General features: G+C 38.7%; 1 protein-coding gene across 2 annotated transcripts in view; it reads left to right on the plus strand.

The window, feature by feature from the left end:
- The first annotated feature begins 474 nt into the window (after positions 1-474).
- The window catches only part of PPM1A (protein phosphatase, Mg2+/Mn2+ dependent 1A), a 48,961-nt gene continuing 24,015 nt past the window's right edge, over positions 475-25,420 (plus strand). Inside the window, exon 1 of one of the 2 annotated variants that reach the window (XM_015071830.3) lies at positions 475-778. In XM_015071830.3, coding sequence (XP_014927316.1) covers positions 487-778 — 292 coding nt within the window. In that variant the 5' untranslated portion in view covers positions 475-486. Of the gene's footprint in view, positions 779-4,144; positions 4,286-25,420 lie in introns of those variants that run through there. The other variant, XM_027065847.2, reaches the window with a different exon arrangement.

The raw sequence follows: 25,420 nt of genomic DNA on the forward strand, positions 1-25,420 counted from the left end.
TCTGAACACCTGTTTCAAATCATCTCCCCAATCTGTTTTCTTCATAGCACTGATCACAATCTTAATTTCCTTATTTGTTTGCTTTTGTGTCTATATCCCTGATTATAATATCAGATCTTTGAGGGCTAGGACTTTTGCCCATTCATATCCTTATCTACTTCCAGCCTAGCATACCATAACTATCTGTTGAACAAATGAATTTGTCTGAAAGGATCCACACCAATGTTGTGGAGCTGTGGCCATATACAGTTCTCTTGAGGTGATAGCCTCCTCTAAAGACTCTCCAAGCCTTGGCCTGTGGTGTTCATGGCAGCCTGCACTTCCCTCAAAAGGCCTAGGAGGAGTCACGGTGGCAACACAAGACTGCTGGCTCGAGTCTGCTCCACCCTAATGGAGCTGCCTCAGTGATGTCACACAGGGCAGGATTCTCTAATCCTTCTCATTCTGTGACAGTCCTTTAAAGACCTAAGTGTTTCATGACTTGACATGGTGCAAGGGGAGGGGGACGATGGACAAAATAGGACCAGGGTGGGGGGTACACCCCCCACCAACAAAATTAGTTTAGGGGCACTATCCACTGATTTGTACTGCTTCAGGAGAAAGTGCATAGCAGAGGCTGTAATTTGGGCTAAGATAAGAAAAAGTGAGAAGAGAAGAATGGGGAAAAGAAGGGCAAAGGAGATCAAAAAAGAACAGAAGAAAGGGAGAAGAGTGATGAGAAAAGAGAGAAGAGGAAGACATATGAAGAGGATATATGTGAGAAAGAAACGCGGAACAGGTAATGAAGGTGGAGGAGGAAGAGTTGGATCTCATTCTGCTTGACTTTGTGACTCTTGAGTAGTGAGTGACTGACTTCAGTGGGAAAGGATGGATGGCTGAGGCGAGGGGAATTCTCAGGTGCTTCCTAGAGGGGTCACTTAAAGGGCGACCCTTATTTTGAGAGGCCCAAGCCAGGATGTCTCATGGGTGACTCTCCTGGGTGGATTCACAATAGTAATTTGGGAACAAGTGATTTAACCTTCACTTTAAATTACGATTGTGGAGGGAAAGAAGAGAGAGTGTTATTGTTAACCAGATTGAGCTTCAGACTCCTCACCTCGGCCCCCACCCCCATCCTCACCGCATGCCTCCCAATTACTAGGCTAATCACATACAGTTAAATTCAGGACTTGAAAGCCAATCTTTCAGAAAATCTTCCTCTTTGGTAATTGTAATGTAAACAGATTTCTGACGCAGAGTAGGATTGTGTTGTACCTATAAAAATTACTAAAAAACAATTATGGGAATATATGCTCACTGATGTTTCACAGAAACTCACTATGAACATCCCAAATATGTGTAGGAGGCCCAAGCAAAGCCTTGTAGTTCAAACAAAAAGAAAACTTTTAACTCTCTTTTTTCAATGTCCTTTCCTCCCTTCTAAATAGTTGGGTTTTGCCCATAGCATATTTAGGAAACATAATATTTAGTATAATAATAAGGAGGGGGATATTATAAGATCGAGCATATTTATTCAGACAATACTAAGATATCTTTGTTCCAAACTTTAAAATGTTAGCTTATAACCCATGAGTTTCCTAGTTCATACCAAAATGTCCCTGCAAGCTGTATCCAGAAATAAGAAATAGTAGGAAGGTACAACTTTATCAGCAGTCTGTGGTACACTGTGCAGCCTTCTTCAAAATCTCTTTATGCTCATATTTTCTATTTTTCTGCCTCTTCTGCTATAATTGACCCAGATTCTCCTCCAAGTGTAGAACAGAGAGAAGAAAGATATGGGAGCCTGAACGAAGGAAGCAGAAAGATAGGAAAGCCCTTCAAGTTCACTGTGGTCCACTACTGCCATTGGCTGTCCGGGCTCTGCCTTATGAATAAGAAAATTTGTTTTCCAAGGGCACTTCAAATGGTGGTTGCCACATGGGCTTTTCAGTTTCAGAATGGTAATGAGTCCACTAGCATGCAAATCATGCTGTTACTTGTCTGAAGTATTAAGGATTTCAATACAGAACAGTTGCAAAGATCTTTGATCTAATTTCCTTTTTTTTTTTTTTTTTTTGGCAAGTGTATGGAGAAGCAATTAGGAAATGTGTCCTCAGATGATACTGGGACCAAATGCATAAGTGAATTTTATTTTCACGTTGTATACCTGGAAAAGATCCATCGTCATCTTACTCTAAGAAATTCAAACACCATAGATATTGGGTGGAGTGACTTTTGGGTTCTTTGAAGAATGGGCCTTCCAGTGACTATTTGGTGATACTGTTTTAACCTGTTGTCAGGTTCCAGGCCTAAACGTGAAAGGAACAGAAACTTCCTCAAAAAAAGTCATGTAGAAAAAATTGGAAATGCCTTTCACAGCTTCTAAAACAGCTAAGTGTTCGTTGAATGACAAAAAGAAAAAATAGATTGCTTCTTGATCTAGGAGGTGTGGGGCAAAGTGGTTTTAGGAGATAGTAAGTAGCAATGTAAAAATTGCTACAGTGAGTTCCTCAGATAAAAACGGATAGGACTCATCACATACTAACCTTTTTATTGGCCAGAACACAATTTGGTTAATATTTTCAGGTGTTCTTTTTAAAGTACCTGCCTCCTACACTGAACTATTTATTTGGTTTTTCTTTGTATATACAAGAGCATCTTTTTAAAACGCGGATCTTGCTTTTAAACTTCTCTTCCAGCAAATGTGGTATAGGTCAAATCCCTGAACAGGTTAAGCCTCTGACAAGAAAGGGAAAGGCACCCCAGCCAATGGGAACTCGTGCTGGTGATGTACTGCTCCCAGTTCTGATTCATTGGCCGCCTAGGGTTTGTCATTCTATCCCGGCGTCTGCAAACAGCGTGGGTCGGTTTTCCGTAGACCAGCTAGCTAAACTGGATCGTGGCCGCCTGCATGTGCAGTTTCAATTAGGTTCAGTTGATCTCTAACTCTTAACAGAAACAGCTGTTACGTTTCTGATTATCCTCCAGATTTTGAAAAATCTTTAGTTTCTTAAACCTCGCTGGAGGTCGTAGGAGGTCCCCTGTGACAGAATCACGTGACTGTCTAACATGTGCAAATAAATACAATGTGGAATCTGATGACCTACAGATGGAAAACCTGCCAGAAACTCAGAGCATGTGCCCCGTGTATCGGTTGCATTCGCGTGTGAATGGGTGGTTGTAGGGTGTTGCTGCCCTTCGGGACTCGAGGTGTGTTGTAGCAGAAGCACCTGCGTGGGGCTCCCAGGGTCACTGGTGAGGGTGGCTTAGAGCCCAGGGGAAGGGGGTCTGGCCGCAGCCTGTATCCAACAGTGCGTTTAAACCACAGCAGCGAGGCGGCAACCAGGCCGCGACTGCGCCGGAAAGAGGTTGGTCCTCGGTGCTCAGAGAACGGCGTCTCTGCAGGGAGTGGGGTGTGTATTTAAGACAAGTGGAAGCGCCGGGGCGGGAGGAGCCGACGCCCTAAGGGGGAGCTCCCGAGTCCCGGCTGGACAGACTGTCGGGCTTGGAGAAGCTCTCGACGGCCGGGGCGCCTTACACTCACACACTCTGTCCAGCCCCCAACGCCGGGGGGCATAACGACCCCAGTGCCGGTTCTGATCCGGCATTCGGATGCTCCGTTCGGCCTTCGCCTGGGGCCCTGGCCGCGAGGGGGCTGCGGCGAGAGAAGCAGGGTAGGGCAGTGATGTCATCTGCGGCCGCCCCTCCCCCGCCTGCCGGCCCTCGCCGCAGTTCCTGCCCAACGACATCCGGGTCTCTCCAGCTGCTCAGCCGCGCCGCAGCTGTAGCGGCCGCTGAGCCGCCGGGGCGGGGCTGACAGAGGAGTCGGGGAGGGGCCGCACGGCGCCGTCGTGAGCGCGCCTGCGCGGGGACGCGCTCGAGGCGGCGGTGGCGGCGGCGCTAGGGACGGGAGCGCGCGCGGGAGCGAGGGAGCAGTGGTCTCGGCGCCGGCCCGGCCCGCAGCTTCGGGTGCTCGGGCGGCTGCAGCGCCAGAACGGGTGGTTGGGGAGGGGGGGTGGGGGGGCTCCAGGCAGGTGGGGCGCGAAAGCGATGAATCTTTGGCTCTTTCTCCTCCTCCTCCGGGACCCGCTCTCCGCCTCCCGCTCCAACGCCCGGATGATCTGAGTCGCGAGGGCGCCGAGAGCCGGGGGCCCGGACGCAGCCCGGCTCCTCCCCTCCTCCGCCCCCTCCCCGGCCTGACCTGGCCGGCGGCCGCCGCGGTGACCCCCTTCCAGCCCCCTCCCCGGCCGCCGTCGCCGCCGCTGCCTTGGCCGACCAGGGACCTGCCCGCCCGCGGCTGCTCCGGGTAAGCGCGACGCTTGGGCCGAGGGCGGGCGGGCGGACGGCGCGGGCCTGCGCGGCGGCGGTGGCGGCCAGGCCTGGGCCTGGGGCCTGTAAACAAGCCGGGCGTCTGCCCGGGCGCTCCCGGGAGGAGACACGACAACTCCACCCCCTGGCCCGGCCTCCTTCCCGAAGCCGGGCGGCGGGCGGCGAGGGGTTAACGCTCCGCGAGGGCGGTGGCGGCAGGGAGGCGGGGGCGGAGTGTTGGTGGCTGCGGCGCGGGGAGGGGGCGCGACCCTTCCGCCGCCGAGGCCGGGCGGGTGTTCGTGGCCGCGACGCGGGCGAGGGCCGCAGGCCATCCTGGCTCGAGAGCGGCGGGCGGAACTTTTTTTCCGGGGCGAGGAGTGGGGCGTCGCGGCGCCCGCCCCCTCCCCCCCCCCCCCCCCCGCCCCTGCCCGCCGGGCCGCCCAGGGCTCCAACCCCTGGGAGGGAGGCCGGGAGAAAGAAGGGGGTTGGCTTCCTCTGGACCGGACTTAGCCTCGGGGCACCAAATTCTGGACGGTTTGCTTCAGGTTTATAGGGGGGCTGAGCTGGGAGTGAGGCTCTTTCTGAACTCCAGTCTGTGATGCCTCCAGTTCATTCATTATTAAGGCATCGAACAAATGCATTGGAGTAAATCACACTGATTTCTTCTCGTATTTTTAACTGTGTAAATTGGTGAAAGTTCTTAACGTCAGAGTTTGATGGTTGAGGTATGGTTCTGTTCTGCCTGTAGATTTTAAATATTTTCTTGAAAGACAGCTGGCTGTGGAGAGCCTTTTAGCAACCGCGGTTTAGATACGTTTTGAACATTTCATCACCCACCTGAGTGAGGTCTTTTTCCTTCTCTCTTCTCAAGCACCGCATGGGATTTACAAATCCACAAAGGTCGTTCTTAAGTTGTCCAAAGAAATCTGCGCCGCCCCTACCCTCCCCACTGAATTTTCTGCTAATTGGAATAATGAGCCGAATGAATTGTAAGAAGTGATTGGAAGAGTAATGGGAGGTGTAAAAATCAGTGGGATATAGGTATTAGAAATTCGAAATTAAAAAAATGGTTCTGAGGAAAAAGGCTTAATCTTTTCAAACTCGCACGATGGGATTTTAAACACAACCACTTTTTTTTTTTTTAAGATGCAAAGAGCTCTGAAGAGTCAGAGGATTTATTTATTTAAACTGTACTCTGCTGAGCTTTCTGAGTTCCAGAGCTCACAGGAGTCCAACTGGGCTTACTCCCCAATTCCTCTCTAATTGGAACAACTTCACTTTTACAGCTTTTATCTTTTTAACATATTGGGCCTTTTACAAATACTGCATTTCTGTAACTCTTTACAGAGTAGAAAACTGATTAGAGAGATGGTGACCCACCCCACTGCCTATTTTCTAATCCTAGATGTTACCTTTGATTTAATGTTTCTTTGGTCAAAAAATTGAAGCCCAAAGTCACATCCCTGGCCTCGTGTTGTAGTTCTGTTCTTATGTATAACTCACATATATCTGAATAAACATTCAGTCATGTAGGGATGATTACTTTTAAGTTGCAAGTTGCAGCCATTAATGAGAACTTCACATGGAAGTTGCTTAAGACATTTTTGATTTGATATCCTCAAACATTTTTCACCTCAGTGAAGTAATTTTATTATGGGAGGGGTATATTAAGACCAGTAAGGTTTGGCTAGCTATCTCAGATTATATTTGAGAAATAACTGTGTTAAATGCTGGTGTCATCAAAATTTCTTTTTTGGTGGAAATTTACATAAATTTGTTTTCACATTCTTTTTTAAAACACAGGTTGTATTTTTTTATATTTTAGATTGAAGGGCTGAAGTGATGATCATAATTACAGTATAACCTGTTGAAGGGAACACTGCGCTGGGAGATAAGAAATGTTTAGTCATGGCTGTGCTCCAAAATATCTGTGTCCATGGACAAATCCTTTAACCTTTTGAGTCTCAGCTTTTGCATATTGGTAAAGCTAAAGTGGTATACTGTATTGTCAAATGCATGCCCAGTTGTTAAATTTTTTTATTCTGTTAACATTGTCTATTCAGTATGCCTTGACCATACCAGGCATTTAGATGTTTCAGTGTTCTGAAGATGTGTGTTACTTAGAAATAAGTGTCTTAATTAAAAGAATTTTAAATTTGTGATTCTTCTTTACGGAAGATAGTCCTGTAGGTAGGCTTTATTGATTTTTCTGTTGGGATTGGGAAGTCTAGAAAAACTCTTAGGAGAAAGAGGAAGGAAGAACTCTTAGGTCGGAGACAGAGGGTGGTTGAGACTATAGGCTTGAACAAGCACAGGACCCTGGGTAGTTTGATGTGAAGGGCATTATAAGAACACATTATATCTTTCTGTGAGTTCAGGCTGGGTCTTGCTATCTTGACTTGTTAATAAACGTTTGTGTGAAAATTTGTTTCCTAATACCTAACTTTTTTTCAAAGGAATCTATAGCAACATCATGTTGTCACATTGTAAACATTGCTAAACAGTTACCAAAAACTTACAGTCTTTGAATTTGTTCACATTATGCCTAGACTGTATAATGGCCAACAGAATGTGTAGCTGATTCTGGTTTAACTATGAATGTTTATTTAATAATTTAAAGACTGACATATGTCCACAGAGAGCTTATTATCCTTGAAGTGCTCACGCATGAGAGCTGGATTAATTTCTTAAGGTGTAAGTCTATGATCATGTAGAAATAATTAATTATAGGGTGATATTTTGATGATCCCCCTCCTCCTCTTTCTCCCCCCCCCCCCCATGATTATTGAACTCTTGCCTGAGCACCTGCCTCTGAGTGGTACTGATTACTTTCCATCCTTAGATCAGAGAAGTGAGGCAGCCATGTAAGAAAATTGGCTCAAGTGGAGTCCTATAAGAGTTAAGCAAGAAGATAAAACAAGGTGTGGCCCTGTGAAATATGTGGACGATGGGTGAAGGGAAGGTATGAGGCAACTGGGCAAAAGTTTGTTTCTTCTTGTACCTTGGGTAGTAATTTTATGCCAGAATGTCTTCTTACATTTCAAATAATGTTGGTGGAAAAATTTTTTAAATTCAGTTGCTTCATCTATTATTGCATTATTAACCAAGAAATTCAATGAATTTCTATCTGGGATGACGAACTGCCCTAATGTGAAAGGAGCTTGGGTTAAATGATATCAAAATCAAAAGGTTGATTGTATTCTTCTTTTGCTCTTTCTAATGTGCTTCATATTACATGAGTAAAGATTTTGTATATGATTGAGTCTCCAGAATATATTCCTTGATGATTTTGACCTTTGCAAGTCCTAGCTATCTATATACTACCTAGATAATCTCTTTACCTAGCTTTTCTTTTGCTGAGGCAGGTAGGAGGAGCTAGAGAAAGTAAAGGTTTAAGAGAGGTGAGCTTCTGTGTACCTTTATCTAAAATCTAATAGACTTTAGAATTTTTTAAAGAGACTGAGGGAATAGTACTAGATGTTAATGTGTATTAATAAAGTAGACTATTGATACATGTGTTTATAAAATAAGAGATGTTTTAAACATTCCTTGAATGTGTGATGAAGAAGGGAGCTTGAGCTTTTATAATTCTTAATATGTTTATTTGGAATCCATTGACTGAGTTTATGTAGGATCTGGATTGAAAGTCATTAGAGTTTTTGTCACTGGTATGATTTAAATTAAAATCCTATGAGACCAAACTACTTCTAGATAAAGTGAATAATAAAAGCCATAGTTTATTATTTGTCAAGCTTTAATTTTCACCACAACCCTCTAACATATATGATGTTATCTCTGTTTTACAAATGAAGAAATACAGACTCAGAATCTAAGTAACATGCCAGAATCAGAACTATGTAGATATAAAAGTATTTTCAAAATCTTCCTAAGTGAATTTGTCCCAATTAAATGAGCCTTCTTGTTCCTAGGAATCAAAAATTGAAAAGCTGAATGTTAACACTATGATTCAGATTAAGTCATCAATTACAAGAGTGTCTTCTGAAAACATTCAGAAGTTAAATTCATTTTGTCATTCCCCAAGTTTCAGAAGTCAACAGAGCTAGACAGTTTTATGTCTTCACCTATCATTGTTCAGATTGAGGAATGGAATCAATATTAAATTCTCAAATGGTTGGTATCCTTAATGAAGGATTAAGGGAAATGTTTCTATGTACGTACAGTCAATACAACCACATTAAAGGCTTTAGAGGGGAGAAGGTGGTAGAATTTCCTAGTGGGGTTATTTGGAGCAAGCCACTTGATTTCTCTAAGTCTTAGTTTTCTTTATTTGTCATATGGAAAAGTCTTTCTCATAAGATATTCTTGAAGATTAAGTGAGATGATTGTGTAAAATACTTGACTTCTTCTACCATGAAGAAAGTACTAGATAAATAGTAGCTGCTATTGAGTTTGTGAAATCTTGAGATACAGGAATAGAGACTTACTGAGTCTTTGAGCACAGTTTTAGCAGTGAACCTGAAAGCCATACTGTAAGAGATTGAGTAGAGACTTTAGAAGAAGTTGTAAAGATTGTAGGCATATAGAACTTATATATATCTATAAAAGTGAAAAAGTTAAGAGGTAACGGAAGAGAGTATGATTAGATCTATTTGATTATATGAAGCTGGAGAGGTCATGGGTTTGGAGTTAGTGGTTAGGTGGGAATAGACAGTTAAACAGAGGATAAAGAATAAGAGTAATAAAGCAACCGTGAATGTTTAGACTAGAGTGATCAGTAAGTGAGGAAAGACAAGGGTTGCTATTTTGAAGAGGAGTTACAGTCTATGATTAGAAATGGGCAAGAAGATACTGCTACAGGAAAAAAATGTGAGAGAGTGAGAAAACTAAAGTATTCTAATTAACCAGTTCTTGTAAAAAAAAAATAGGGAGTCTTTACATAAATATATTAAGGTTTTCAGGTGGCTCCTGTGTCCTTTAAGGTTGAAAAATTGTATTGAAATACTACAGGTCTTGTCACTTCATACCCAGACCATGGTTTCAGCACTCCAGCTGGTCTTTCCCACTTTCATCTTGTGCTGCATCTCCCTCCCCCATTCTATAAACCATTACAAACCCCGTCCTAATAAACTATTTGCACCATATTATTTCTTTGCTCAGCATACTCAGTGATTCCCTTTTCCTCCAGAATAAAGTTTAGAAATCTTTGTTGGGCTTTTGACACTTTCCATGACTGAACCTCAGGACTGATCTATTTCAGCCGAACTGGTACACTTTCCATCTCTAGAACACACCCTGTACTTTTCTCTCAGTGGATTGTCTGTCACTCATGCTAAGTGGTAGCTTGGAATTCTTGCCCTTCCTTTTCCAGCTTTTGCTTTCCTCTGTATCAAAGCTCTTTTCTAGTATTTCCTCTCCCACAAAGCCTTCTCTGATCACAATGTTTCATCTCTCATTTCTCTGTACTTCTATAGTAGTATCTATTGTATTATTTGTGTGGCTTTAATAGTATACTGCTAGGTGTCTGTGTTGTAATTATAATTGTTCAATTTAATTACAAATTCTGACGGGGAAAATACAATAGCTTTTTATTATCCCTGAAGCCTACCACAGGACCTTGTGGATAGTAGATACTCAGATATTTTGTAAATATTAGGCACAATCTACCTGAGAGTGGGAGTGATTGCTTTGGAGGTGGTGGAAAAAGTTAAGAGCTTTCAAGTAGTGGACATTGCTGCTTTTCTTCCTATGTATTATTTTCGTTGAACCTGGATATTTAAGTGTGAAGATCATACAAATCAGAAATGTGGGAGAGTTCTTACGTTGGTGTAGAAAATTAGGTTGATTGATTCTAGACCTAATGGTTTCATTTTAATTTCCAGTTAAGGGTTAATAGGACATTCATAATCTTGCATCTCTTTCCAGAGTTATATTTGCAGATATTATGACCTAGGCAACCTTTTAACCAGAGTGGTGGAATCACAGTAATTAGATGATGTATTAAAGATGGGAGATAACTCAACTGATTTAATTTAAACCAAAATAAATGTCTAACATTATGAATAGTCTGTTCATATGAACCTTAAAGCTAAACTTTAAACCATATCAAACTGTTAAACTATTTCCAGTATTTGAAAAATGCATAGTAAAATTTCCTTTATTGAATTTTAAAATGAATAATTTTATATAGACAGTCTGTGGCTGCTTAGACTCCTTTATTGAGGTATGATACTAATGAGACCAGAATCATAAGTTTGATTCTTTGTGTGCCTTTTAAGTTTTTCTAGCTTTAACATTAGCTACTAACACTGATAGCTAATATTATTGAGCAGTATGCCAGGCATTATCATAGAAAATTTTTAATTACTATCTCATTAAATCTTCATATTTCTGTATATGAGGTAGATACTACTGTTAGTTGTATCTTAACAGATGAGGAAATTGAGACAGGTTAAGTTACTTGTTCAGTTTCACAGCTAGTAACAGAAGCTAAACACATGTCCTTGGACTTCTCATAGTTGTTATATATATGCAGTTTTATTGCTTCTGCTAAAAGAAATTGTTGGCAGTTGTGATGGTTTAGAAAATCTTTGATTATACTGGGGTGGCTGAGCGGCTCAGTTGGTTAAGCATCCAGTTCTTTAAAAAAAATTTTTTCTTTTGATGTTCATTTATTTTTGAGAGAGAGACAGCGTTGCAGGGGGAGGGGGGGAAGAGAGGCAGAGAGAGGGAGAAACAGAACTTGAAACAGGCTCCTGGCTCCAGGCTCCAGGCTGTCAGCACACAGCCCGACATGGGGCTTGAACTCACAAGCTGTGAGATCATGACCTGAGCTGAAGTCAGATGCTTAACCAACTGAGCCACCTACGTGCCCTGATTAAGCATCCAACTCTTGATTTCAGCTCAGGTCATGATCTCACAGTTCGCGGGATCGAGCCCCACATCGGGCTCTGCACTAACAGTGCTGAGCCTGCTTGGGATTCTCTCTTCTCTATCTGCTCTTTCCCTGCTCATGCACGTGCTCTCTCTTTTTCTCTCTAAATAAATAGATACAAAGAAAATCTTTGATTTTGAAGCTTATAACTACATTTCCATCATACTCAATGAGTGAATCTTGTGATTGAGCTGGGTCTGAGGTAGACATGTACACTAAATTTGAAAAGTATAGTGTCATGTGTCACATCATGTCAGCTCTGTTTAGAGCTTTTTACCAAGTACTGGGGCCATTGGCTGGCTCACGTCCATGGAGTATGTGACCTTTGATGTCTGGATTGTGAGTTTGAGCCCCACTGTTGGATGTGGAGATTACTTAAAAATAAAATCTTTTTTTTTATAAAAAGGAGCTTTTTACCAAGAACTATTAAATTTTGTTATATAAAAAGAATATAAGATAAAGGCATAATATAACTGGTACCACAAGCCACATGCAATTTTACCTTACTTATGTTCACTAGTTTGCAACCCACTGACATGATTTCATCATTCCTTTATTCAAATGAAATTCTTAGTGAATTTAAGAAGAATTCTTAGTGAATTTAAGAATATAGCACAAGCTACCTAATTGGGCTTATAGTAAAAGTTATACTATAAATGGAATATTTCATTATTAAGATTTTTTTAAAATAAATCTTTGAAAGCAAGGACCAGGTTTCATTTGTTTTAAGTAGATGTTCAATATTGGATTGTTTAATCCTTGTAGTCTCCTTGCTTACTTTCTGATGAACACATGACAAAGAAAATTGATTGTGAGCCAGAAATATAGCAAACTATGAGAGCATAGGTCACATACAATCCATTTTAAATTTAGGCTCATTCTTTTTATTCAAATCTGTGTTATGACTATCTCAGGCAGGGATGTAGATAGATAAATGGGTTTTTTGTGTGTTTTGAGTCATGCTATATGTAGCTTAATTATTTCTCTTAATATGTTATTCAAGAATTATTCTGGTGTTTCTAAGAATGTAATTCATTACTGACTGAATAAAGGCCTTGGCTTTTTTTGTTTGTTTGTTTTTGTTTTTTAAGTATTGCTCCTTTTCTTTAGTGTGAGTGGTAGAAAAGTGCATCTAATTTGACATTATATCTATAGGAGATGCAACTTGCTTACTTACCTTTGTTACCAAATTTCAGAAATGAAAATATTAAGGGTAAGCAATGAGTGGCTATATATTGGTTCTTGTTTTGCAAACAGGATTGTTTACAAGGTTTACAATTGTTTACAGATTGCTTACCAGGCTTTAGAAAAACATCTTTGCAGTATGCCATTATGCTTTAGAATGTAAATAGATAGTAAATAAAATTTTCACTATTTAAAACAGTAGTTATTATCCCTGCTGAGAGTGTGTAATCCTGTTTGGGATGTTAGGGGCTGATCTTAGAAATAGCAGATTTTGTTTTGCTGTCAACCCACAACTTAACCCTGTATTAATTACTCCATATCTGTCATCTTCATTTTTCTCTATGTAAATGCTTCCTGATAGTATAAGTACTGTACTTCTACTAGTCAGCGGTGTAGTGTGATCTAGTGTAATGGTTTGCTATAGTCAATAGAATAAGGAGCTCCTTAAGTGCAAATGAGATTAATTCATTTTATACAGTAAAACTCCCAGACTAAGTTAAAGATACTTTTGTCTAAAATACATTGAAAGAGGATTTCTTAGCTCTCAGAAATTATTCCTTTGTGTCTAAATTACCTTGTACTTGGGGTGCCTGGGTGGCTCAGTCGGTTAAGCGTCCTACTTCGGCTCAGGTCATGATATCACGGTCCCTGAGTTCGAGCCCCGCGTCGGGCTCTGTGCTGACAGCTTAGAGCCTGGAGCCTGCTTCAGATTCTGTGTCTCCCTCTCTCTCTGACCCTCCCCCATTCATGCTCTGTCTCTCTCTCTCTCAAAAATAAACATTGAAAAAAATTTTTTTTAATTACCTTATACTTTGCTTCTCATATAGAAAAGACTTTTAAAATATTACCCATTCATGACTTGATTGAGGAGATAAATAGCACAGGGAAAGAGACTGTATAGGCTCTAACTTACAGTCAAAACTACATCTTTCTCTTTTGTTTCCTCTGGTGTGTCTTCTGTGGCATTTTTCAACAATAAGAGTATGTAACTAATGATGTCAAGAAACTTTTAAAAGTCATTAATGAACACTAATCTGAAAATCAGATTTTTGATTAATAGGCTGCACATTTGTTTTAGGGTCCAATATTTTCTTACTAGAAATGAATTAAATTTCTGTAGAGATTTTAAAAATTAGATTATGCATTTTGTAGAATAACAAGATGGAAATGGTAGGATATAGTTTGTTTGCAGAGGTCATCGTCCGGGAATACCTTTCCTGGGTAGAAAAGAATTCCTAACTCTGTTGACAAGAGAGAAGTCATGATAATGGCTGTCACTCCTTTGTCCTACATATTAAAGTGTCTGACTATATGCAAAGTACTATGAACAAAAAAGATATAATCCTTTCCTTCATGGATCTTATAATCTAAAATGAGTGAGAATTCACAGGGTCTTCTGTGCTATGATAAGGGTAGAATACAGGATTCTGTGAGCTTATGACTAATGGTAGATCTATTTCCTGAGACAGGGAACTGAGTAGAAGTGGCAGGGCATTGAAAAATTCACTTTAGGTCATGTCATTTGAGGTGTGGCTAATCAAGTATAGGAGGTAGTTGGATATATATTTTTTTAAGCTCTTAGAAAGATAGAATCTTCACTTAAAAAAAAACAAATGTTTTCTCTTCCCCAACACCCTTTTCCATACACAAAATATCTCATCAAAACTTGTGGACTCAGTGAATGAATCTGTTTTGAAATGTATGGACCGAAGTCTTTCTCTTAGAGGCAAATATTTTTTGGTCCTCTTTTCTGTATTTTGTGTAAAATACTTAGAATTGCTACATATTGTTAAGACAATAAATCTTTTATTGTCTTAAATATTAAGTAAGTTTTATTTCCGCTTCTTTCAGGTTATCAGCAAACATAAATGCTCAGTCACACGGGGGTTTGTTTATTTTAAGCAAAAGGAAAAAGGATGGATTGGCTAAGGGAGTCAGTTATTTTCTAGGTCAGTCTGAGTCTGAATCCTCAAATATGCAAGGATTAAAAAATAACAGACTGGAAATTGAATCCACTTCTGTAGACAGTTATTCAAAACTGAGAAATTTGCAATAGTTGACAGATGAGGCAAATTGAAATTGTGAATACTATAGAACATTCTTAGAAAACTTTAAATAGCTCCATGTTTTCCACGTCTTTTCAATGTTTTGCTCATACTATAGCTGTTAGTGAAAATAGGTCAGTGTCTAATTTTTATAGTCACTAGAAACCTCAAACTAAATTGAGCTTAGATACTTTTCAGGTAATTATGTACTTCTAAAGTTTACTTTTAAAAATTATGCAGTACATACCTAGAAGTTTAATAAGACTACCTTATGGAGCATGTAGTTCATATCACAGCACATGTCTAGAAGATATTGACACATTAAAAAATCATGAAATATGGGGCACCTGAATGGCTCACTGGGTTGAGCAACTGACTCTTGATTACAGCTCAGGTCATGATCCCAGGGTCCTGGGATCGAGCCCCACGTTGGATCATGGAGCCTGCTTGGGATTCTTTTTCTCCCCCTGCACCTTGCTCTCCACCCCCCTCCCCATAAATAAATAAAAATTTAAAAAATTTAAAAATAAAGTAAATAAATTGTGAGAAAACATGGAGGAAACATCAAAAGCAACAAGCTCTGACTTGCACACACCATGTGAAATTGAGACTGCTGCTCATAGCCTGCACAAAGTAACTATGGTTTGGGTAAGTTGTATATTTTTCTTTAAGTTTATTTATTTACTTTGATAGGGAGAGAGCCATTGAGCACGTGTGTGCATTAGCAAGGGAGGGGCAGAAGGTGAGAGAGAATCCCAAATAGTTTCCCTGCTCAGTGCAGAGCCTGACATGGGGCTAGATCTTGGACCATGAGATCATGACCTGAGCCAAAATCTAGAGTCAGACATTTAACCAACTCAGCCACCCAGGCACCCCCAAGGTAGTTGTATATTTTTACCTAATTCAGCGAAGACTAATTATTTTTGAATAATTCTTGGTCGGAAAAAAATGACCTGTGTCATGGACTTCATGGAAATGCTATTTAGCATAGAAGAGCTGTATTTGACCTATTTTGCTTGGTTTGCTTGGTCACTTTTGGTTTGCTTTTTGAAATTTCATTTTTAAGGTTTTAATTTAGGACATTTAAATTTAGGTTTTATTTAAGTCTGTAACAGTCTTTTTGCATTATAATTCCTCTGGATGAAATTTGGTTTTTTGGAAGAAATAATTTAAATCAAAGAGTGAAGTCAATATTTAGTTGAAGCTGTAAGATGAAATATTGGGCAGCTAAGGAAGTTTTCAGATAATCTTTGAAAAAATTTAATGTAGTATTTTCCATGTTGTCCCATATAATCTATAGTCATCTTTAAAAATCTTTTAATGCAGGAACACCTGCGTTGCTCAGTCAGTTAAGCGCTGGACTCTTGATTTTGGCTCAGGTCAAGATCTCAGGGTTTGTGAGATGAGCCTCACATCCGGTTCTGCCCTGACAGCTCAGAGCCTGCTTGGGATTCTCTCTCTCCCCATCTCTTTTGTCCCTCCCCCCACTCGTTCTCTCGCCTGCTTTCAAAAATAAATAAATAAACTTGGAAAAAAATAAAAATCTTTTTATGCAAAATAAAATATAGATACAGAAAACTGTGTAAAACCATCTTTTTAAATGGCTTTATTGAACAGTCTTTATTGAGATATAACTCACATAGCATAAAATTGACCCATTTAAAGTTTGTATCTCAGTAGTTTTTAGCGTATTCGCAGAATTGTGCAACCATTAACCACAATTTAATTTTAGCACATTTATATCTCCCCCAAAGAAACTTTATACTCATTAGCAGTCACTCCCCATTCTCCTCTCCTCCAGCCCTTGTCAACCACTCATCTACTTTCTTGTCTCTATAGATTTTTTTTTGATATTTCATATAAATGCAATCTTAGATAACTTTTTGATCAGTTTATAAGCATGTTGTATATCTTATGAGATAACCAGTGATGAATAATGTAGCCTCCTTTTATAGCTTGAATAATTGTGGTTTCCTTGTCCTCTGACCAGGAAAAATTATTCAGTAATTGGAAGACTGTATCCAAATTTAAACCAAGAATCAGGCTCTTCACTAGTATTAAAACTTCAAAGAACATGTACCATTAGTCCTCATCTCCAGTACTGTGGGTTGCTCAGTAGCCCCTCAGCTTTCCCTGAAGTGTGTGTAGTAGCCATTTCTCTTCTACCTTGTAAACTCAATCTTGATGAGTTCACTGAAATGTTTCCCCTCGCAGCTGACTTGCCTGAACTCTACCTTTTTACTCCCCTAAACCCAAGAATGAGAAACAATTAAAGGCAAGAACAGGAAAATAGAACAGATTGTGATCAAGGTTGTAAGAACAGGAAGAGAAATGGTATAAAGTTTGCAAGGAGACTGAATTTGTAGATACAAGAATAAAACTTGGAGGCTGTGTAGGAGAGAATAAGACCTAGAGGGAAGAAAAGGCAAAGATGTTGTAGTAGAAGAAAGGAATTTTTTTAAGTTCTCAGTTCTCAATGTTGAATTTTAGTCATAATGTCAGTGAGACACAAATGATAATTCCATTTTCTGATGAGATTTAATGCCCTTGATATATTTTCTTTGCAGAACATTGTATAGGAACTTTGAAGCTTAACTGTAGTCATGGTTTTGTTTGTTTGTTTGTATGTTTTTTGTTTTTTGGGGGTTGTTTGAAGATCTTCAGGTTTGAACCAGTGCAGCATGGGAAACCCTTATTATCTTGGGATTATTGTTCAGAGATATTCCACAGAAAATTGAATGGCACTGTCCCCCCTAGAATTTCAAATTGGAGGGGCAGAATCACGCTAATTGAGAGGTTGCTTCTGCCAAAGAAGATTTGATTTGATAGATCAGAGGCCTTCTGGTTGGATTAGAATTGTCAGTAGGATTTTAAGAGCATTTGCTAAAAGTGCCCCCAAAGAGCCACAGTCCTACATCAAGTTTTAAAGGAGTAAAATCCTATAATAAGCAAAGTCAAAATTTGGGAGGAGGGGAGTACAAAACTGATGGGAACTGTTTGTGCTTGTATTTTACATTTTGGATGACATATTTAAAACCCTATATTCAGTTCCTTATCAGAAATATTGCCAGGGTGCTTGGGTGGCTCAGTTGGTTAAGTATCCAACTCTTGATTTCCACTCAGGTCATGATCTCACAGTGGTGAGATCCAGCCCTGCATCAGGCTCCATGCTGGGTGTGGAGCCTGCTTAGGATTCTCTCTTTCCCTCTCCTCTCTCTGCCCTTCCCCAACTCGTGCTTGTTCCCACTCTCTCTCTCAAAAAAAATATTGCATACTGTATTTGTATATAACTTTTTAAAGGAGCAGGTGATGAAGATAGTTTTCTTTAGAACAAATGAGATTCATTATTTAACATGAAATATGTTACATGATTTAAATGTTTTTAGTATTAGAACCCTAAGTTTATAAAATGTGTGAATAATTTTTTTAATAACAAGGACGTGTTTCTTTTCAAAAGAACTCTATTATAAATCTGCATAATTCTTTTATAGGTTATATTGTAGGAGAAACTTAAGAGTACAGTTATTTGTTGATTTAACTATCAGATTGAGCTTTATTAAAAGAATATTTAAATTTTATTTTTTTAATGTTTATTTTTGAAGGAGAGAGAGAGAGACAGAGCATGAGCAGGGGAGGGGCAGACAGAATCTAAAGAGGGAGACAGAATCTAAAGCAGGCTCCAGGCTCTGAGCTGTCATCACAGAGCCCCACATGGGGCTCAAACTCACGAACCATGAGATCATGACCTTAGTGGAAGCCGGACGCTTAACTGACTGAGCCACCCAGGCGTCCCTAAAAGAATATTTAATAAGAAACCTGTGAAAATATTTTAGGTCTGAGGGAGATTGGAGCAACATTCCGGAGGTCTTAGCCCTATGAGCTGCAAACTAATGGACCCTATAAGAAACTTCTAACTGAAGTAAGATGGGGCTGCCTGGGTGGCTCAGTTGGTTAAGAGTCTGACTTCAACTCAGGTCATGATCTGTGGTCTGTGAGTTTGAGCCCCACATGGGGGGTGGGGGGCTGACAGCTCAGAGCCTATAGCCTGCTTCGGATTCTGGGTCTCCCTCTCTCTCTGCCCCTCTTCTGCTTGCACTCTCTCTCTCAAAAATAAATAAAAATTAAATAAAAATAAATAAAGATGTACAAATTTAGAGACTATGATTTATGTATATTTAGAAAATAGATAATGGGTCACCTGGATGGCTTGGTTGAGCATCTGACTCTTGATTTTTGGCTCAGGTGATGATCCCAGTGTTGTGGGATTGAGCCCCATGTTAGGCTCCGTGCTGAGTGTGGAGCCTGCTTAAGATTCTCTATCTCCCTCTGCCCTTCTCCCCTGCTTGCCTGTGCTCTCTCTCTCACATACACAATTAAAAATAAATAAAATATGAGATACTAGAGGAGCGTTTGTTAAATGAGATTAAGCTGTATGTATAGAGTAAGGTACCATTATTTTACTGGTGTTTTCTGATTTCATAGTGGAATAAATATTGATTATAGAGTATAAAGAACTCTGCTACTACTACCATGTTCTAGGGAGTTGACATCAACAGAGAGAGATTAGTTAATAGTTCCTGGGCTTTCAGGGGTCCTACAATGTCCAAGTCTTAAATTTCTAAGAACCTACTTATGTGGACTATTTATGCTACTTTCTGTTTATGGAGAATTTGATTTTCTATTTCTCCTTCCCCTTTCCCTCATCCTTTGGTTGTAGGTTTTTTTGAAGTGAACATAATTTTATTTATTTATTTCTTCAAATCAGTCAACTACATTTATTGCGTTCGTTTTTAGTCTGTTGTCATCCTTTGAAATTTTGTTATCAACAAATTTTTAATTCTTTTAAAAAATTTTTAATTCTCGGGGCACCTGGGTGGCTCAGTCAGTCGGGCGTCTGACTTCAGCTCTGGTCATGATCTCACGGCACTCATGAGTTAAAGCCCTGTGTCAGACTGTGTGCTGACAGCTCAGAGCCTGGAGCCTGCTTCTGATTCTGTGTCTCCCTCTCTCTGCCCCCACGCCGCTTGTGCACGCGCGCGCTCTCTCTCTCTCTCAAATATAAATATTAAAAATAAGTAAATAAATTTTTAATTCTTAATTTCCAAAAGTGGCATTTAATTCTTTCCCAATTTGCCTGGTGATTTTTAAATAATTTCTTCTCATTTTCGTGTGTGTGTGTGTGTGTGTGTGTGTGAGAGAGAGAGAGAGAAAAATCTTGTTAAATACTCCTTACGTAGTTATTTTATATCTTGTATTTGTCATGTTAACTCCTACTCATGGCAGCCTGTTTCCTTGTATATTTGGTGAGTTTTTTTTTCTGTGAGCTCATATTTGATTAAACACAACATTCCTTTATCTTCTGTATAACTGTCTATAATTTTATTTCCTCTTTTTGTAGCATAAAAAAGTCATTTTCTTTTTTATATTTAATACCTAATGTAATCAGCCAATATATTTTATTATGCTTAACTGTTCCTTATATCTCATTCCTGGATTTACCTTTCTTGCTAAAGTATATCCTTTAGTAATATTGTTAATAACAGAGTGTGGCCTGTAGATATCTGTAGTTTTTGTCTGAAAGTATATTTTATACATTTCTTTCTTTTTTAGCAAATAAAGACTTTTTGGCTAATAGGTACCCCCCTTTCCTATTAGTACCCTCAAGGTATTATTTCATTGTATTATGAAACTTGACTCCCTGAGAAGTCTGGTTTCTACCTAGCTGTTAGGCTTTTGTATATAATTTTTCTCTCTGATAGTTTTAAAAAGATTCCTTTTCTGTATCTGTCACCACTGTGTGACCTTTGGCAAGTTGCAAACAGAGATAATGAGATGTTATCTGTGTTGTGGGGGGGGGGGTTGTAGCAGTGATTACATTAATCTATGTAAAATGTATGTAGGACAGAGTCCTGTTTTTAAGTGTGATATAAATATTACTATTCTAAACACATTCTCATATGTCTAGATATGTGTATGCTGTGCTGTACGTAAGTATTCCTTGAAATACGTGGTTGATATGCATTGTTGATCTAAAGACGAGTATCTTTCAATTCTAGAAAATTCTCTAACCTTTATATTTTTCTTTTTAAAAAATTTTTAATGTTTATTTTTGAGAGAGAAAGAGACAATGCGAGTGGGTTGGGGTGGAGAGAGAGGGAGACACGGAATCAGAAGCAGGCTCCAGGCTCTGAGCTGTCAGCACAGAGCCTGGTGCGGAGCTTGAAAAGATCATGACCTGAGCCGAAGTCAGACGTCTTTTTAAAAAATTTATTTTTAAGTAATTTCTACACCTAACATGAGACTTGAACTTAGATTTCTGAGATCAAGAGTCACATGCTTTACTGACTTAGTCAGCCAGGTGCCCCTAAATTTTTGAATATTGCTTTTGTGGTGTTCGTTTTAATCTCTGTGTTATGTTCCAGATACTACCTAAGTATCAGTTTTCAATTTACTAATTACCCTCTTGACTTTATTCAGCTAGAGTTCACATGGCCTCAGTTGTTTTAATTTTCAGTGAATATTTTTTCCTTTTTCAGGATCTCTGTCTCTAATAGCCACCTATTCTGATTTGGTTTCTGTTTAAAATTTTTTCCTCTTCATGTCTATTGTTTTGTTTGTCCATGTTAGTTGTTTTTTTTTTCCCTCATGTGTTTTGGAATTCGGTTTTGCATTCTCACGTTAGAAGTTTTTTGTTTTCGCCCTTATCCAGTGTTTTTGTATGTGCCCACATCTTGGCCCTAGGGTGTCCAATCTGAAACCATGTCTTATATTGGAGGTGTGGTTCCTGGTTCTCAATAGCATCAGAATCAGCCTTATCTCTCCCAAGAAAAGACAGAATAAAAGATTTCTATACTTCTGCTCACTGGGCACCTAACTTCATTCAAAGTATAGCCCCAGGTAAGGATTAGTAAGTAGCCTTTTCCAGCTCCTTTTACTGGCAGCAGAGCCCTTCCGTCCCAGGCATTAGTTTCAGTGAGGTAGAATTCTGTTTCAGCCTTGCACAGGGCATTTTTAATCTCTGTTACTATCTCTACAGGATGTAGACTCTTGTCCATCTCTGGGAGTTGAACCCAGGAGGCTCATAGTTTCAGCTTCACAAAGAGCTTTGTATTTCAAGAATTTATCTTTAGCAAGTGGCTTGGTCTTCTTAATTTTGTTTTATAGTTCATTTATTTAAAAATACTTCTGTAGTAGAAGGGCACTTCAGAGTGTGAATATACAAAACCATTTAAAGGGCGATCAACATTTAAAATTAATGTGTGTCATATATATCCTTTAGAAAGATGGCTGTTTACTCTTTATCTAGGAGAAGCATATTTTTTGTATTCCTTTGCCAATAGTGGACATTATAAATTTTTGATCTCTAATAATGTGTAAAAAATGAATTTATGTTTAATGGCTAGCGAGCTTGCTTATTACTCCATGTATTGTCCATTTGTATGGACAATTTTTTTTTAATTTATTTTTCATTTTATTTTAATTTTATTTTTGAGAGTGAGCGAGACAAAGCACAAGCAGAAGAGGGCAAAGAGAGAGAGGGAAACAGAGAATCCAGAGCAGGCTCCAAGCTCTGAGCTTGTCTGCACAGAGCCTGATGAGGGACTTGAACCCATGAACTGTGAGATCATGACCTGAGCCAAAGTCGGACGCTCACTGACTGAGCCACCCAGGCACCCCTGCAAATAGTTATTTCAAAGATACTTGCCTTTCAACTTTATAAGCCTGGTTTTATAGTGTAGAAGTTTTATTCCTCTGGAGTTGCTTTTTATTCCTTTAGAGTCTTTTTTTGCCACGATGGCAAAAAAATGTCATACTCAGAAAGTCCTTTCCTACTATAAGATTATCGAAATATTTGCCTAGATGCACTTGTATTGTTTTATTATTAGTATTTCAAGCTTAAATCTTTAATTACCTGATATTTATTTTAAGCTGTGTGATAGGGATTCAGTTACTTGCCATGGGAGAGGGGAGGATTAGAATAGGCCAGCTGTTTTAACACCATTTTTTGAATTTTTATTTGCACAGTTGTCTTTCTGGAGTCTCAATTCTATTCCACTGATCAGTTCATTCCTGCAATAGTATTCCCTCTTCATTACCATAATTTGAAATTGTTTAATATTATGTATGGCAGGTGCTAATGTTTTTTAGAATGTTTTGGATATTCTCAAACATTTATTGCTTCATAAGAATTTTGGAATCATTTCATCAAGGTCTGGGAACAAAAGGACCCAGTTGTGGTTACACTGAATTTATCGGTTAATAAAGTGAGGATAACTGTCTTTGTAATATTGAATCTTCCTGTCTCAGAAATAGAAGTGTCTTTTATTCTGAGGCTCTTTTCTTTTTTTGTGGGGGGAGGGGCGGTTTAAGTTTATTTATATAGAGAGAAAACACTTGGGCATGCATGTGATTGGGGGAAGGACAGACAGAGAGGGAGAGAGTGAATCCCAAGCACACTCCACACAGGGCTGGATCTCAGAAATGTGTGAGATCATGCCATGAGCCAAGATCAAGAGTCAGACGCTTAACTGACTGAGCCACCCAGGCGCCCCTGAGGCTCTCTTCTTAAAGGTCCTGAATATTTCTTTGAATATATATTCAGATATACTTTTGTTGGCATTTTTTCTTTATTTTGTAAGTGGTTATTAATAGTTTTCTTATATGATTTTCTGTAATCAGATAACCTTACTGAACTTTTTTTCCTAAAAATGTTTTAGATTTTGAGTTTGTCATGACATAATTATTATTTGCAAATAGCAATTTTATCTCGTCTCATAATTTTACACCTTTAAAAAAGTGTTAACTGTATTGATCACCATTTCTAGACATTGCTAAAGGATAAGAGCAGGTATCCTGTATTCGTTTTTTTCCTGGGAATTGTCCTAATCACTGTGTGTCCTCTTTGGCTTCAAATATATGTTATATTATGGAATTAATTTTATCAGATCCCTTTTATCATATGAAGAGATGATCATGTGTTTTTTTTTCTTTGAACTTTTTTTAAGAAGATGACATCTTAATAGGTTGTTAAATGTTGGCTCATAGTTAAATTCTTAAAATGAGCTCTACTTGTTGATTTGTAATATATATTCATATTTTACTTAGGGTTTTTTGCTTCTTGTATTAATATATGTTCAGACTGTAGTTGTATTTTTGGGCGCTGTCTTTCAGTTTTTAATCAGGAATATGGTCGGTTGTAAAAAGAAATGGGAAGCTTTTTTCTCTGTTCTTTAGGTAATTTAGGTAAATTGGGTATTATTACTATTTCTTTTAAGGCTTGTAAGATATTGATCGTGAAATTATCTGATACACTTTTGTTTTTAATAACTTTATTTTGAAAACAATTTAAATTAACAAAATTTTAAGAAAAAAAGTACAGCGAACTTTAATATTAACTTGAATGACTAATTAACATTTGCCACATTTGTTTTACAAGTTTTATTTTTTTCCTTTTGTGTGTATACTCATGCGTGTTCTTTTTGCACACACAAATATGTATAAGCCAGTGCACTATTATACATTACACTTATATCTCTTTGGTCTTCTTTACCCTGGAATGGTTCTTATGTTTTTTTTATTTTATTTTTCATGAACCCTAGAGCTCTTTAGTTCTTTGATAACTTTCTCATTTTGTTCCAGAGTTACTGGTCTCTATTTCATAACTGCCTGAAAAAATTTTGATAATTTATTTTTAAGAACATTGCCTGTTTCCTCCATATTTTCAAATTTATTGGCAAAGAATTGTACAGTGTGTTTTTATAAAAAAAAAAAAAAACACCTATCCGTGAGGCAAGTACAGTTTGTTTGATTTCTAATTTTGTATAATATTTTTTCTTAGACTAGTGGTTTAACCTATTTTTACTCGTATTTTCCTCCCATAACATCATATTTACCTTAATTTTTCTTTTTTTTTTGTAATGTTTATTTTTGAGAGAGAGAGATAGAGAGACAGAGTGTGAGAGAGGGAGGAACAGAGAGAGGGAGACACAGAATCTGAAGCATACTCCAGGCTCTGAGCTATCAGCACAGAGCCTGATGCAGGGCTCAAACTCACGAACCGTGAGATCATGACCTGAGCTGAGGTCTTACCGCCTGAGCCACCCAGGCGCCCCTTACCTTAATTTTTCTTAATATATTCCTTAATATATTTCTCTCCATAGGTCTTGTGTGTAGGTGTGTGTGGTTGTTCTTTTTACTTATTGAGTTGATGTTTAGTATGCTGATTTTTACTTTTTTACTAAGGAAGTGTGAGTTTTCCTGAGTAAGGTTTGGTCACATCTCATTAAAATTGATACAAGGTTTTTCTCATTATTATTGGATTATATAGGATTAAATATCCTATAATTCTAAAAATATACAAACTCAGTGCAAAGTTTATTACCTTATTTAAAGCAATATCCAGGTCTCAGAAGTGTTCTTCTTTCTTTACTGCTACCAGCATCTACTGTTATTGTAGTAAAGTCAGATAGTATGGTCTGTGTCATTTGTTTTTCTTTTTCTTTTTTGGAGGGGAGACGGGTCCTGGGGTAGGATGGGTGGGAGTATGTTAGGAAATTTTACCCCTTTCGTTTTCCAGTATACAATCAAGTAAATGCTTGGTTTTTAACTAATGTTTTAAGCATGTTTGAACAGAGCATATAGTCTTGATTTCAATATATAGTATATTTGAAAGATTGTTCTGTATTATCTGGCATAAAAATATTTAGCCCATAAAATTTGGAAGTTATAATTTTAGAGTACACTCTCATCAATTAAAAAAGACAGTCGTATTTATTGACTTAGTCTTATGCTTTTCTTTGTCTGAAATTAAAATCTCAACCCTTGACTTTTGTTATGCAGTTGACCCTTGAACAACATGGAGGTTAGGGGTACCAACTCTCCACGTGGCCAAAAACTCACATATAACTTTTGTCTCCCCCAAAGCTATTGATAGCTTACTGTTGATTAGAAGCCTTACTGAAAACATAAACAGTTGATTAGTGCATATTTTGCATGTTATGCGTTGTATACC

Source organism: Acinonyx jubatus, chromosome B3 (genome assembly GCF_027475565.1).
Source record: "Acinonyx jubatus isolate Ajub_Pintada_27869175 chromosome B3, VMU_Ajub_asm_v1.0, whole genome shotgun sequence".
Classification (NCBI taxonomy): Eukaryota; Metazoa; Chordata; class Mammalia; order Carnivora; family Felidae; genus Acinonyx; species Acinonyx jubatus.